The sequence below is a fragment of the Pipistrellus hanaki genome (assembly GCF_964339955.1).
Source record: "Pipistrellus hanaki genome assembly, chromosome: 6".
Classification (NCBI taxonomy): domain Eukaryota; kingdom Metazoa; phylum Chordata; class Mammalia; order Chiroptera; family Vespertilionidae; genus Pipistrellus; species Pipistrellus hanaki.
Window position 1 is genome coordinate 39,215,579 of NC_140508.1, and position 15,042 is coordinate 39,230,620.

Here is a 15,042-nt window from a genome sequence, read left to right on the forward strand (position 1 = left end):
GCTGCTGTGGGGAACCTCAGGGAGAGAAGAAGGGGTTCCCTGCTCAGCCCTGACCTGGCGCTGGTGCCCGCTCTCCTAAGGGGCTTTTCCATCTTGGTTTATGGGAAATTTTAATATATGCCTCCCAGCCCCCTCACCTCTTGCCTGCTGCAGACACGGAGCCAAAGGGTCTCCCAGAGCAAAAGTCTGGGGACCCTCAAACTCGCACCTGGTGTCAGAAGGGAGGGTGGTCTGTGGACTGGGCCACACACCCCTTCATGAGGGGAGAGGAGGGCTTCCCTGTTCTCTGGCTCCTCAGGACACGCTGCTGCCTCAGACACTGAGCCCCAGCGACGACACTGTTCTCTGGAGCCTGGCTGAGCTTGAAGGGCCCCATCTCCTGCCCCAGCTGACTCACGCCTCCTACTAGTAGCCTTCCCCATTGACACGGGTGTAAATTAGGAGGAAATTGACCCGTCTAGGGTTTCGGGTCCGACCCAAATAGGAAGCTCATCCCACTGTTGTTTCTGAGCCCTGCCTGGAGGAAGAGGCCTTGGTTTCTAATCATCGCACAACCAGACTTTGATCACTAACAACACTTCCGGCCTATGTGGTTAGTTACCCCAGGACGGGGAATCACAAGGATCATTTGGTGTGTTTTTTTATTGTGCTCATGAGCAGGTGGGTGGCGCTGCCGGCTAGCAGGTAAGTCACAGGGAATAGACTGATTTGCCCTGTGTGTGACAGATGCCATCCAAGATGGGACGATGCGCTGGCATCCTGCTGCCAGCAGGGTGAGCCATGGATCCTGTCCTCCCTCCTAGCTCCTTAGGCTCCCTTGTCCGCCACCAGCACCCATCCCTGTGGTGGATGGGGGAGGGGCTCCGGCTTCTTCCAGGACTAGCCATGTGGTCGTGGGCAGTCCCTCTCCCCTCAGGGTCCTCATCCATGAAGTAGGGGTGATAGTAACAGCAGCTACTTCCTAGGGCTGTGATGATGATGATGATGATGTTAGGTAACCTGTATAAAAGGGCTTATTTAGCCATAGAGAGGACTCAGTATGTATTGGCCAGACATGCTTACCAAGCATCTCCCATTTGCGGGCACTGAGTTGCTCAGCACCGGGTACAGAGGCAGCTTAGACCCAGTGCCAGCCCTGCTCCAAGAGCATTGCCTTGGGTGTGGCGGGAAGAGCCAGCCTTGATTCCCGTGGCCTTGCTTTGGGCTCCTGGCAAGGCCTCACTGAGCCTCGGTGTCCTCACGTGTCCGGTGTGGCCAGAGATCCCTCCTTTCAGGGTGACTAGGGACGTGATGGGTTCATGTCGAGCTTCTGGGGATGCCCCCGGCATAGCCAGGTCCTGGTACACGGCTGGTGCTACTTCACCTGCCTCACTCTGGGGTCCCCGGAAGCAGACCCTGAGACAGGAGGAGAGGTTTCCAGAGAAGAGAAAATGAGATGAGGAAGGGGAGGGAGCCTACGAAGGGCATGTGATCCACCAGTTAAGGACCACGGGTGCTGAGGTGAGTATATACCCCCGCCCCCCTGTTGGATGGGAGCCCCTGGCTGTAGTCTGGGCAGAGCGGGCACTGGCAGCCACAGAAACTTCTCAGGCAAAGAAAGGCCTGTGTCCGATGCACCCCTTCCTTGGCCGACTTTAGTTGTCATCCTTTCCCTTTAGCAAGTGGTTGCTGTGATAGTAATAGCTTTCCGGGAGACCCGCGAGTCTTCCGAGTGAGTTACAGAACTGTCGGGTGGTCCTGGGGACCCTCAAACTCGCACCTGGTGTCAGAAGGGAGGGTGGTCTGTGGACTGGGCCACACACCCCTTCACGGGGGGGGGAGAGGAGGGCTTCCCTGTTCTCTGGCTCCTCAGGACACGCTGCTGCCTCAGACACTGAGCCCCAGCGATGACACTCTGTTCTCTGGAGCCTGGCTGAGCCTGGAGGGCCCCACCTCCTGCCCCAGCTGACTCACCCTCCGCTCTGCTCGCGTGGGTGCTACAAACCCCGTATGGCCGGGCTCCCGAACTGCACACTTCACAATCCACTGTGGTCAGCAGAAGCAGGAAGGCCTGAGGCTGGCAGCGGCTGCACGCACCCTCACGCACAGTGAGTCCTCACTTAACGTCTGCAATAGGTTCCATGACTTTCAGTGAAGAGACATATAATGAAACCCGTTTTATCACTGACACAAACAAGAACTACGTTCCAGTGGCATCTCGTCAACATTAAAACGAAATGACCCTGAATGAAAGAACATTATTCAGGGACCTGCTCTCTATGCCTTTGGTCCAGACCTCTCTTCTGAGATTCTGACCTGTCCCCTGGCTTGACATCCCGTCCCCTCGGGAGGACTGGCTGTGAGGGCTGCACCTGGCTCCTGTGAGGAGGGAATCTGGAAAGGTGTCCCTGAGGCCTGCCCCTGGATTCTGGTGCATAAATCCCTCCACCCTCCCACCCCCAGCACATCTGCCCGGGCCCGCTTCCCCCAGGCCGCAGAGGAGCGCTGGTAGTAAAACACAGCAGCACAGACGCTGCTTTATGGGCCAGGAGGAACGGCTTTCCACCTGGGGCCACTAAAGAGCCCAGAGCTGAATTCTCCAGTTCCCCGAGCGCAGGCTTGCCTCTCGCCACAAGTGATCTCACGGGCCCGTAGGCTGTTTCTAAAGGGACGCTTTCACCACTGCCACCTCGTCTTGGGTGCAGGGGTAGGCCCGAGCTGTCACCTGCACCCCCAAGGCCCAATCAAGCCCAGCTAGCTTTCAGTGCCCCCCTCCCCCCAACCAGCAAGCTTTCTGGATCTGCAGTCTAATCAATAATGGTTCTCTGAGAGCTGCTCCTGCACAGAATCATTTTAAGAGTCAACATAGCCCAGCTGCCATGGCTCAGTGGTTGAGCGTTGACGTATGAACCAGGAGCTCCGGGTTCTGTTCCTGGTCAGGCCACATGCCCAGGTTGTGGACTCGATCCCTAATGGGGGGAATGCGAGAGGCAGCTGATCTGTATGTGATTCTCTCTCATCATTGATGTTTCTCTCTCTCTCTCCCTCTCCCTTCCTTTCTGAGTCAGTAATATATATATATATATATATATATATATATATATATATATATATATATATATTTAAAAGAGTCAATATAAAATGGCTAAAATGAAAAACACAGACAAAATCTAAGCATTGGCAAGCATGTGGACAGAGTAGCTGGGACACTTGCCCGTTGCTGGTGGGAGTGTCAATGGGTACATCCATTGGAAGGATCTGCTAACTTTGACCATGCATGTCCCCATGGCCAGCAATTCCACTCCGCAAGGACACCCAACAGAGATGGCTGCATGTGTTCAACAAAGACAGGTGCTGGTGTTCGTAAAGCACTCTTCAGAAAAAGCCCTCACTGCCAATGCCCACATGCCCCTCAGTAGTGGGCAGGTGAACTGTGGAAGTCACACAATGGAATGGTAAGCAGCACTGAGCCACAATGAACTTCAACTGCATGCAGTGGCATAGGTGAACCCTGCAAACAGGATGCTGCGTGAAAGAGAACAGACGCAAAAGGGCACATACTGTTGGGTTCCATTGATACAAAGTCCAAAAACAGGCGAAAGGAATTCACGGAAGTCAATGTCGGGAGGGAACTCATGCTGCCAGGAAGGAGTAATATGCAAAGGATGGGAGGGTCTCCTGGGGTTTTGATTCTGTTCTGTTTCTTGACACATATCCTGTTCTGCTTCTTCTTGTGTGAGTTCACTTGGTCAGCATCCATCTATCTACACTTATTTGCATATGTTTCTGCACATGCTATACTTCAAAGAAGTATATATAAGACAACTCTGTATTTATGAGACTTTTTATAATGTCTGATTACTTAGGCTCCCAATAAAGCTCCACTTCTCCAGATTTATTCATCCAATAAAACAGATGCACAACTTGCATAGGCTGTTTATAATAGCAGAACAATAACAAAGCACAACATAACGAAAACTGAAAGCAACCTGTGGCCCTGGATAAGAACCAGTAGATAAAGGATGGGGCCTACATGCAAAGGGGGACTGTGCAGTCTAAGAAGAATGGCCATGTGAGCAAACATAAAAAGCCGGCAAAGGCATTACTTAGTGGCCAGAGTAAGCTAGGCAGATACAGTGTTATTTCCTTTTATTGAAAGTGCTGTAGATATATATGCATTTGCTTATAAGTATACAAGAAATTTCTAGGGGGTTATCCAAAATACTGGGAACAGAAGTCAGTTTTAAAGATTGGAAATGAAGCGTTTGTAAAGTTGGAAAGTTTTTACTTTCCTTCTTATGCCTGTTTGGTTCTCTTATCTTTTTTTTTTTTTTCACAAACAATTATTACTTTAAAAAAATAAAAAGGCAAAGATGTAAATCAAAGTAATTTAAGCACCTGTTTAAAAACTCAAATGTGCAAAAGAGCTTATAATAAGAAGCCATGGTCTCAAAGGGAATATTAGCTCCTTGCTAATATTTTGAAAGTATAAATCATAATGAATTCTCTTAGAAGCATTATACTTTGTGTACTCTGTTGCTTTATGTTTCCTTTTTAATTGAACATTAAGGGAATGCAGTATTTTAATTGTAACTCCGCCAATATCTTTATTGAGAGACGTGTTGCCATTTCGGTCTGTTATGAAATTTCTGTTGCCAAGAAAGGCAGGATTCCATTATTTCTTTCAGATTGCATTGGTGTAGTGCATTCTTGGTTACCAAAATACTCACATAGCTTTGGGGCTTTGAAATGATATTCATGGTGTGTGAAAAGGCATGATACATAACCATACAATCCCAATTACAAAAGAAAGGGAAGCTTAGTTGTGTAGATACACTCACAGGAGACTTAGAAGGACATGTCAGACTACAAATTGCTTGTGATTATGGATGGCTTTGTTCTTTGCTTCTTGTGTTTTTCAGTTTCCTACTATATGCACATGTTAACTTAAAAAATGTGTTATTTTAAAATAAACCTAAAAGAACAGTCTCATTTTATTATTTTGCATCCAGATACCTAGTTTCCCCACCATCATTGGTTAAAGATAATATGTTTGTATGGGAAATAAAACAATAATTAATAAACAATAAACAAGAATACAAGAATAAACTCTAGCCCTAACTGGTTTGGCTCAGTGGATAGAGCGTCGGCCTGTAGACTCAAGGGTCCCAGGTTCGATTCCAGTCAAGGACATATACCTTGATTGTGGGCACATCCCCAGGAAGAGGTATGCAGGGGGCAGCTGATTGATGTTTCTCTCTCATTGATATTTCTAACTCTCTATCCCTCACCCTTCCTCTCTGTAAAAAATCAATCTATATATATATATATATATATATATATATATATATATATATATATATATATATATATTTTTTTTTTTTTTTTTTTTTTTAAAGAATAAACTCTATGTTTCATATACTCATAACTATAGACCTACTTTTGTCCCATCCCGTTATTCTCCCCAGCACCAACTCCACTGTGAAGTCTGGCACCCTTTTCGAAGATCATTTTGCCATACATGTGTAGGTTTATTTCTGAGCTCTCTATTCTCTTCCATTGGCCTATATGTCTGTCTTTATGTCAGTACTGTTTTGATTTCTGTAGCTTTGTAATATGCTTTTAAGTCAGGAATTGTGAGGCCTCCAGCTTTATTTTTCTTTCCTTTTGGCTATTCAGGATCCTTTTTGGAACCATATAAATTATATGTAGGATTGTTTTTCTACTTCTGTAAAAATATGTTTAGCCTGACCAGCATGGCTCAGTGGTTGGGGGTTGACCTATGAACCAGGAGGTCATGGTTCGATTTCCAGTTGGGACACATGCCTAGGCTGTGGACTTGATCCCCAGTGTGGGACATGCAGGAGACAGCCAATTAATGATCCTCTCTCATCATTGATGTTTCTCTCTCCTTCTCCCTTTCTCTCTAAAATCAATAAAAAAAATTTCTTTTTAAATGTCACTTAGATATTGATAGGGATTGCACTGTATCTGCAGATCACTTGGACGAGTATGGACATTTTGACAATAGTATTAATTCTTCCAATCCATGAACATAGGATGCCTTTCCATTCATCTGTGTCTTCTCTAATTTCTTTCAGCAATGTTTTTTAGTTTTCAGTGAACAAAGTCATCTCCTTTCTTGGTTCAGCTTATTCCTAAGTAGTTTATTCTTCTTAGTGCTGTTGTAAATGGGATTATTTTCTTAATTTCCATTTCATATTTTTCACTTTTCATGTGCAAAAATGCAACTAATTTTGGTATGTTGACTTTGTATCCTGCAATTTTGTTGAATTTGTTTATTAATTCTAATGGTTTTATTGTGGAATCTTAATGCTTTATACATAAAAATCATGTCATCTTTGAACAGAGATGATTTTGCTTCTTCCTTTCTGATTTGGATGCCTTTTTTTTCTTTTTCTCGCCTAATTGCTCTAGCTAGGACTTCCAGTACTATGTCGGATAGAAGTGGTTATAGTGGACACCCTTGCCTCACCTTCTTCCTAAAATCAGAGGAAAAGTTTTCAATATTTCCCTGTTGAGTATGATGTTGGCTATGGGCTTTTCATAGATGGGCTTTATTATGTTGAGTTAGTTTCCTTCTTTTTCTCATGTGTTGAGTATTTCTTATCATGAAAGGTGCTGAACTTCGTTAAATGCTTTTTCTGCATCCATTGAGATGATTATGTGATGTTTGTCCTTCATTCTGTTAAGGTGGTATTTGATTTGTGAATGTGGACCCATCTTTGCATCCCTCAGATAAATCCTACTTAGTTACGGTGTATGATCATTTTATTTTTTATTTATTTATTTATTTATTTTAATATATTTTATTGATTTTTTAACAGAAAGGAAGGGAGAGAGATAGAGAAATAGAAACATCGATGAGAGAGAAACATCGGCCAGCTGCCTCTTGCACACCTCCTACCGGGGATGTGCCTGCAACCAATGTACATGCCCTTGACCAGAATTGAATCTGGGACCTTTCAGTCCGCAGACCGATGCTCTACCACTGAGCCAAACCGGCTTCGGCTGTATGATCATTTTAATGAGCTATTGGATTCAATTTGTTAGCATTGTGTTCAGGATTTTTCTCACCTAGAGTCATCAGAGATATTGACCTAGTACTTTTCTTTTCTTGTACTGTCTTGGTTTGGCTTTGGCATCGGGGTAACACTGGCCTCATAGAATGAGTTTGGCTGTATTCTCTCCTCTACAATATTTTGGAAAAGATTGAGAAGAATTGGCATTCATTCTTTTTTTAAATGTTTGGTTGTATTCTCAGCAAAGCCATCTGGTTCTGGGCTTTCCTCTGTTGAGAGATTTTAAATTACTGATTTAATCTCCTTACTAGTTAAAGGTCTGCTCAAATTTTCTATTTCTTCATGATTCAATCTTGACTAGTTTTATGTTTCTAGGAGTGTATCTATTTCTTCCAGCTTACCCAATTTGTTGCATATAATTGTTTATAGCAGCCTATTGTAATCCTTTTTATTTCTGGCATCAGTTATAATGTCTTCTCTTTCATTTCTGATTTTGAGTCTTCTCTCTTTTTTCCAGCTTTGTTGATTTCTGTAAAAAAAAAAAAAAAAAAAAAAAAAAAAAAAAAAAAAAAAATCTGAATTTTATTGATTTGCCCTGCTTAGTTAACCCTTTCCTTCAATAAGAGCAATAACCAAATGATCACTTCTGGTTCGGAATTTTGGAAGCCTGTTTTCAGCTAGCTCTACAGTTCATCTGGCAATTGATCATGTGGTACTGTAACCTGCCATTTAATATTTTGTTATCTAACTTCTCCGGAATTGTATGTTTAACCTTTCTAAGAAGATTATAATTTCCTTGAGGGCAGGAAACAGGTTTTATGTCTTTGTGTCACCCACAGCTCATGGCAAGTGCTCAGCTGGGTACTTAATATGTATCTGGTGGTTTAATTTGAAGTCTTTGGTCACTTAGCTTATCATTCCTATGTTTTCCTTAGTTACCCGCTTCCTTAGGCCCTTATCACATAGCTCCTCAGTCTATAGTCAGCTGTTCATTGTCTCCGTGTTCTTCTTGTGCCGTGCATGCTCAGCTGCCCTGCACTCCTGTTCAGATCACAGGGCTCCCTGAAGGCTATCTCATCCTGTTCTCACTCTTTCTCATGATTCCAAGCTGTCTGCTGGGGCTCCAGAGGGTACTCGGAAGGTAGGTGAGCCGCGAGATGTTAAGCCAGGAGTGTGGAAAACCAGGGCAGCAGGAAACAGAGGCCTACGTTTTGGAGGGTGATCAAGAGCAACAGGGATGGAAAGCCTGGTAAACTGAGATAATTTTTGCCACAGTTAATATTTGGGTGAATTTCCATGACAACGTCCCCTTTCAGGAGAGCCTGGGCCTGGTGAAGGTCATGCAGAGAAGGAGTATAGACTGGAGGGCGGGAGGAGTGGGAAGAGACTCCAAGAAAAGAGTCCTGTGATTTGAAATTACTTAGTTATGGGCTGCATTGTGTCTCCCCAAGAATATATGCTGAAGTCCTTACCCCAAGTCCCTTAAAGTGTGACCTTATTTGGAAATGGGGTCCTGACAGAGGTAATCAAGTTAAGATGAGGTCACTAGGGTGGGCCTTGTCCCACATGACCGGTGTCCTTATAAAAAGGGGAGATTTGGACACAGAGACAGACACATACCCAGGCAAGATGCTGTACAGGCAGCCCTACGATGACAGAGGCAGAGACTGCACTGATAAAGATGCTAAGGAACACTTGAGGCTACCATAAGCCAGGAAGAGGCAAAGAAAGATTCTCCTCAGAGTCCGAGGGAGCACGACCCCTCTGTGGGTCCCTTGGTTTCAGACTTCTGGCTTCCAGAACTGAGAGACAATAAATGTGTGTTGTTTTAAGTCACCCAGGCAAACTAATACCTTGTCCACGTTTCCTTCCTCCTGTCCATAAAATGAGCAATTAATGTCAGCATCCCAAGATGGTGAGGGTTCCCCTTGAGACAAACACTCCAGTGGGCTTTACTTAGCCATGCGGAAGTCAGCTTTCTCACCCAGGTTGCAAACTCACCACAGCTGTTTTAAGTATTCTCATGAGAGGAAAATCTCCCAAAGGGTTCTCTGGGAAACAGGCTCCCAGGTTGTCACATTCTCTCCTGGGGGGGATATCCTAGCCTGCTCAGCTCCCTCAGGACCACTCCTGCCCGCCATGTGAATCTCCCATGCACTGTGGCAGAGGATCAGAGGATGAGGTGGTTGCTGACATTTGGCATCCAATTATTTGGAAAAATCCTCGTCGTTTCCATTAAAATATCCCGTTTCCTCAATCTAAGTGCCAATGTGGGGAGGAGAGGAAATTCACTCATTCCACAAATATTTACCGAGTCTGCACTGTATGCAAGGTGCTGTTAAGAAACTTGGGATGTATCAGTAAAAAAAACGGACCCCCAAATCCCCACCTCTGTAAAGCTTTTATTCCAGTGTGAGAGAGAGGCAATAAACAAAACCACAAGGTAATTATATAGGAGGTTAAGGGATGGTCATGGTTATGGCAGAAAATAGAGCAGGGTTATAATCCAATCTTTACGTTGTTGCTCAAGTAGTCACAGCTTTCAGTCCTTAGCAATGACCGTAGGTTGGTTCCTGGGACCTTTCACAATAGACCCATCATTTTCTGAGCACTCCCTTACTCTCCAGCACCCAGATGTCTTCCAGGCTCATGTTTTACTTCCTCTACCCAAGCTCTGGAATTAAACATCTATACAAGAAACTTTATAGAATAAAGTTTTGTAAAAGAGGAAAATGGGGCCCTGGCTGGTGTAGCTCAGTTGGTTGGTGTTCCGTGCACTGAAAGTTTGCCGGTTCAATTCCCAGTCAGGGCACATTCCCAGGTTGTGGGCTCCATCCCCAGTTGAGGGTACGAAGGAGGCAGTTGATCAATGATTCTCTCTCATCGTTGATGTTTCTGTTTCTCCCTCTCTCTTCCTCTCTGAAATCAATATAAGTATAAAAAATAAATTTAAAATCTTTAAAAGTAAAATCGGAAAATTGTAGTTAGAAACCATGGTCTGGGCACTAGATATATAGATGGCTCATTGCTACTAGGATGTCACTGAACTAAGAAATACACATGGGTGAACTAACACATTCATACACACATCCATATTTATTTCTGTTAATCCGTCTGTAAACAGATGCAAAATAATGGGTTTATACTTATATTTCCATCTATGGGCCAATGCTCTAACAACTGAATAAAATCAATTAGTCCTACTATTATTTTCAGAAAGAGGGTTCTCTCAAGGAATGGCTCATCTATGGCTTAGGAACCTCCAAGTGAGGTCTGACCACTTTAAGATCCTGGGGCATCCAAAGAAGTAACTCTGAAGGGCCAGGGGGAGAGCAGAAGGCATGCAGCTTAAGCAGCCAAGCTCTTTTGGTAGATGTTAGCTTTAACTCCAAGCATCACAATGAGATGGTCCAGAAACGCCGAAACTGCAGGCTGCAACTCCATCTACTGGCCATATCTTGGAATATCATGGCTGGAAAGAATGAGACAACTGGTCACCTAGAAAGCATATATTTACCTTGCAAACTCCTCTTCCACATTCTCGTGTGTACAGAGGTGTCTGCATGTTTATCTAGTCCCTCAGAGAATTTTCATGAAGGTGGTGTAGTGCTCCCCACCTCTTCCCATAAGGGCACCCTATCTTAAGGTTTTGAACAAAAAGGTTCACAATGATGTGATGCACTGAGATGTACTCCTGCCCCAAACACCCAATCTGAATCTAATGACGAGGAAACAACAGATATACCTAAATACAGTGACTGGCTGTACTCTTCAAAAATGTCAAGGTCATGAGAGACACAGAAGACTAGGGATTCAAGGAGACAGGACAACTGAATGCAATATACAATCCAAGATTTTCTTTGGCTATTTGGACATTACGGAACAATTGACAAAATCTGAATATGGTCTGCTGAGAATGGTATTATATCAATGTCAATTCCATAATTTTGATCATTGAACTGTGACTACATAAGTGAATATCCTTGATTTTAAGGATTATAAACTGAAGTACATGGGTGTAAGGGGCCGTCAGGTCTGTATCTGACTATCAAACAGTTCAGGAAGACAAAATATGTACAACATATATATGCAATTTTGGTGAAGATTATGCAGTGTTCAGGAGTTCTTTGTACTGTTTTTTCCAACTTTTCTAACAGTCTGAAATTATACTAAAAGAAGAAGTTAAAAGCTGGTTCCCATCCCTCCTGAGAAAATAGAGTGACAGATGTTAACATAATGCAGTCACACATTAAAGCAGTAACTTCTCACCTTTTTATGGAGCCCTTAGTGGATGCCAGGCATGTGCTAATTACTTTTCATGGTTTATCTCATTTAATCCTCACAGCAATCTGAAAACAGAGATGCTATGATTAACCTCCAATTTTCAGATTTGGAAACCTATACTTCAGAGAGGTGAAGAGACCTGCCCAAGACCCACAGCTAGCAACTGATGGAACTGGGTTGGGTTCTCTGAATCCAGAGCTGTACATATTCAACTACGTAGCAGCACACAGGGTCCACAGCACTAGATGACAGGGATCTTATTAGGGAAAGGACGGGGACCACCTCCTACGGCTGCCAGATTGAGCTCTACAATGTCCTCCAAACATACTTGGACACTGAACCTGCCTCTGGCCATGCTATTGCACCTGGCTGTCCTTCTCACTGTCTAATGTTCCTCCTCTCCCTCTTCTGCCCTCCCCCATCCATAGTTCCTTCCCAAGCCCTCTTCCTGGGAAGGCCCTTTTCCTCCTTTGCAGTACCATCTCCTGCTATAATTCCTTTTGCAAAGGCAGAAGAGTGTAGACATTGTTAGCTCCAGCTCTGGATTCAGTCAGGCCCGGATTTAAAACCTGGCTTTGCCATTCACTGGCTGTGTGGCCTTGGGCAAGTCACTCCACCTCTCTGATCATCTTATAATAAAATGGAGCTATTATAACCCAAGTTATTATAAAGAGAAAGTAAATTGAGCTATACAAAATTTTTCCTATCACATCTGTCAAGCACCAAGTGCTTAAGTGTTAGCTACTATTATTATGTCCTATCTCCATAATGACTGTTTTAATTTTTTTTAAGATAAAATTAATTAGAAGCATGTGTCAAAGTTTTATTTCAATCTTGCCATAAAGCCAAGTCTTTTTTTTTTTTCTTCAGGATATTTCACAGGAAAATAAAATGGTTGGGTGATCATTAAAAAAAAAAATACAAGACAAAGAATGTCTGATAGTCAGCCGAGTGTTTGGGTAGCTGATTTCCCCAAAGAGGTTTTAATCTTGTTAAAGTTTATCAGAAAATTGCTTGAGCATTTATCAGGAATGCTAATTTTCTCCCAGATGGAAGTTGTGAATTGCATCAAGCAAGAGAGTTCTATACTAGACTGTGAATGGGACACATGTCTTCATCACATCCACCATAATCAAGGCTGACATTTCTTGAGGCCTCAGTATGCGCCCAGCCTCAAGCTGCATCCCTAGCCTGGCCTTGAAGCAGATCCTAGATACATATCATCATTGCCCCTCCAACCCTCCTTGCTCCCACCTAACCTATTTCCATCTAGTTCAGGGTCAGACTAAGCAGGTGTTTACTAAATCCTGATGGAATGGATGAATGGATATAGTAACAATTTCATCCCAGGCCTTTGCATAGCATGGGACATATACCCTCTCCTGTTTTCTACCCCACCAAGATAGAAATAAATGGGTTTCTGAGAGTAGAAATCTAATTTAGTGGGTGTGAGCAGGTGCTATTCAGAATGTGATTTGGAAAAAAAACAAAAATCAAAACAAAACAAAACAGAATGTGATTTGGTTTCCTGGTCCAATACCATCAAGTAAGACCTTTACTACTTAGATGACAAGATATTTTATTCTGGCTACAGAGCCCAGTGGAGCCACCAAAGGCTCATTACCATGCATGGATGCCTTTCCTCTGACAGACAATAAAGAATTGCATCCAACTTACTTGTTAGCTTCTGTAGGGATTTGTTGGACATCTTGCTACTGCATGAACAAACAGATGGACTTGGCTATTGGCTGCAGGAATATTTTGGAAGAAGAGCTGCCTACCCATTGTGAAAAAGCAAAACACTGTATCTGAAGGGGGTGCACTGTGTCCAAGCTGATTTTGGATGAGGTCAGTTGTCCTCAAAGTGGTCCCCAACAAGCAGCATTAGAATCACCTGGGAACTTATTAGAAATTAGAGGCCCAGTGCACAAAATTTGTGCACTGGGGTGGGGGTGTCCCTCAGTTTGGCCTGCCCCCTCTCCAATCTAGGATCCTTCGGACATCCCTCTCACAATCCGGGACTGCTGGCTCCCAATCACTGCCTGCCTGCCTGCCTGCCTCCTAACTGCTTCTGCCTGCCAGCCTGATCACTCCCTAACCACTCCCCTGCCACCTGATTGACATCTAACTGCTCCCCTGCTGGCCTGGTCACCCACAACTGCCCTCCCCTGCTGACCATCTTGTGGTGGCCATCTTTAACCACATGGGGTCGGCCATCTTGTAGAAGGGCATAAGGGTCAATTTAAGTATTATCTCTTTATTATATAAGATGAGAAGTCTTGGTCCCCACTCAAAACCTACTCAATCACAGACTAGTGTGAAGCCAGAAACATGAAGCATTCTAGGTGATGTGAATGTAAACTGAATTTTAAGTTTGGTTAAGTTGTGATAGCTTTCCATCTTCTCTCCCTTCCCATCACATTCTCTTCCTCTGTATAGTCTCCCATCTTTAGATTTAATTTATGTACCCTGAGTTGTGAGGCCTCCTTGGTGGATCACCAAGGAAGATGGAAGATGATTAAGCATCAGGATTTGTCCCATTCTCCAGGTGAATGTTTGAGAGCAGGTCTGAGTGGGTGAGCTATAGAACATCTTGATGATATCCAAGGCCATGGCTCCACATGCTTCTGGGCCCGATGCAAGATCAGGTCCAAGTTTGGAATCTGTGCTGGCCTTGGCTGATTATAAGGATGTTTGAAGCAAAATGGTTTAGGAAAAGAACAGCAACTGGGAGAACAGGTGATGAAGTGGTGGAAGAGACACAATGGAGCTGTTCAGAGAAGAAACTACAACAGCTTGGGATAGATCTGTTGAAACACACAGCAGGCTCTTGTATGGATTTCTTGCAGATCTGGGAGCTGATGACATTCAGTGAATATTCAAGGACAGGGTGACTCCTGAAGGCTGGATTACTTGGGACACTCATCAACATCCACAAAAAGAAGGCACAACCCAGCTGGTTCTTTTAATGAACATTTGCAGTTCACCATGGCACATGCTGAATGTGAAGCAGAAGGCAGATATGGTGCCTCGCTCTGGTACAGTGGTCCCTTCTAGGCAGCTCTCCATCCAGCTCCACAGCCATGTCTGGGTCTGCTTAGGCCACTAAGGACTCCAGGGCAGCTCAGGAAACTAAATTTCAAGGCTTTCTGCTATGGACTTTGTCACACTTATAGCCCCCAAATTCATATGCCTAACCCCAAGGTGACTGTATTTAGAGTGAGGAGATAATTAAGGTTAAATTAATATAGGTTGAAGCTCTAATCCAGTAAGATTAGTGTCCTTGTAGGAAGAAATAACAGGCCATGGAGGTAGGGAGGTATTTCTCTCTTTCTCTCTTTCTCTCTTTCTCTCTCTCTCATATATGACAATGAGACAACACAGCGAGAAGGCAGACATCAACAAGCCAGGAAGAGAGCCTTCACCAGAAATCTAATTGCCTGGCAACCTTGATCTTGCACTTCCTAGTTTCTGGAACTGTGAGAAAATAAATTCTGTTGTGTAAGCCATTCAGTCTATGATATTTTGTTATGATAACCTAACACACCTTTCTCTGCCTGACCCCCACCCTAAGTTGTCCAGTTGTTCTACAGGTTAGGGCGGGGGACAGTTTGAGAGGCGGCCTCTTTCAGAATGTTATATGGAAAGCAGAGTCAGCAATTTCCTCCTATCCTCAGTGTTTCCTCAAATGCACTTTCTCCTTTTCCCCTGAAAGCCAGTCCACAGAGAGAAAATG

At 44.0% G+C, this 15,042-nt stretch overlaps 1 protein-coding gene across 1 annotated transcript in view; it reads left to right on the plus strand.

Annotated features, from left to right (window-relative positions):
* Positions 1 to 43: 43 nt before the first annotated feature.
* Positions 44 to 15,042, plus strand: part of LOC311624962 (lipopolysaccharide-binding protein-like) — a 47,360-nt gene continuing 32,361 nt past the window's right edge. Inside the window, exons 1-3 of the mRNA XM_084888687.1 lie at positions 44 to 1,500; positions 1,853 to 2,087; positions 3,176 to 3,434. Of these exons, the coding sequence (XP_084744813.1) occupies positions 3,253 to 3,434 (182 nt within the window). The 5' untranslated portion in view covers positions 44 to 1,500; positions 1,853 to 2,087; positions 3,176 to 3,252. The remainder of the gene's footprint in view (positions 1,501 to 1,852; positions 2,088 to 3,175; positions 3,435 to 15,042) is intronic.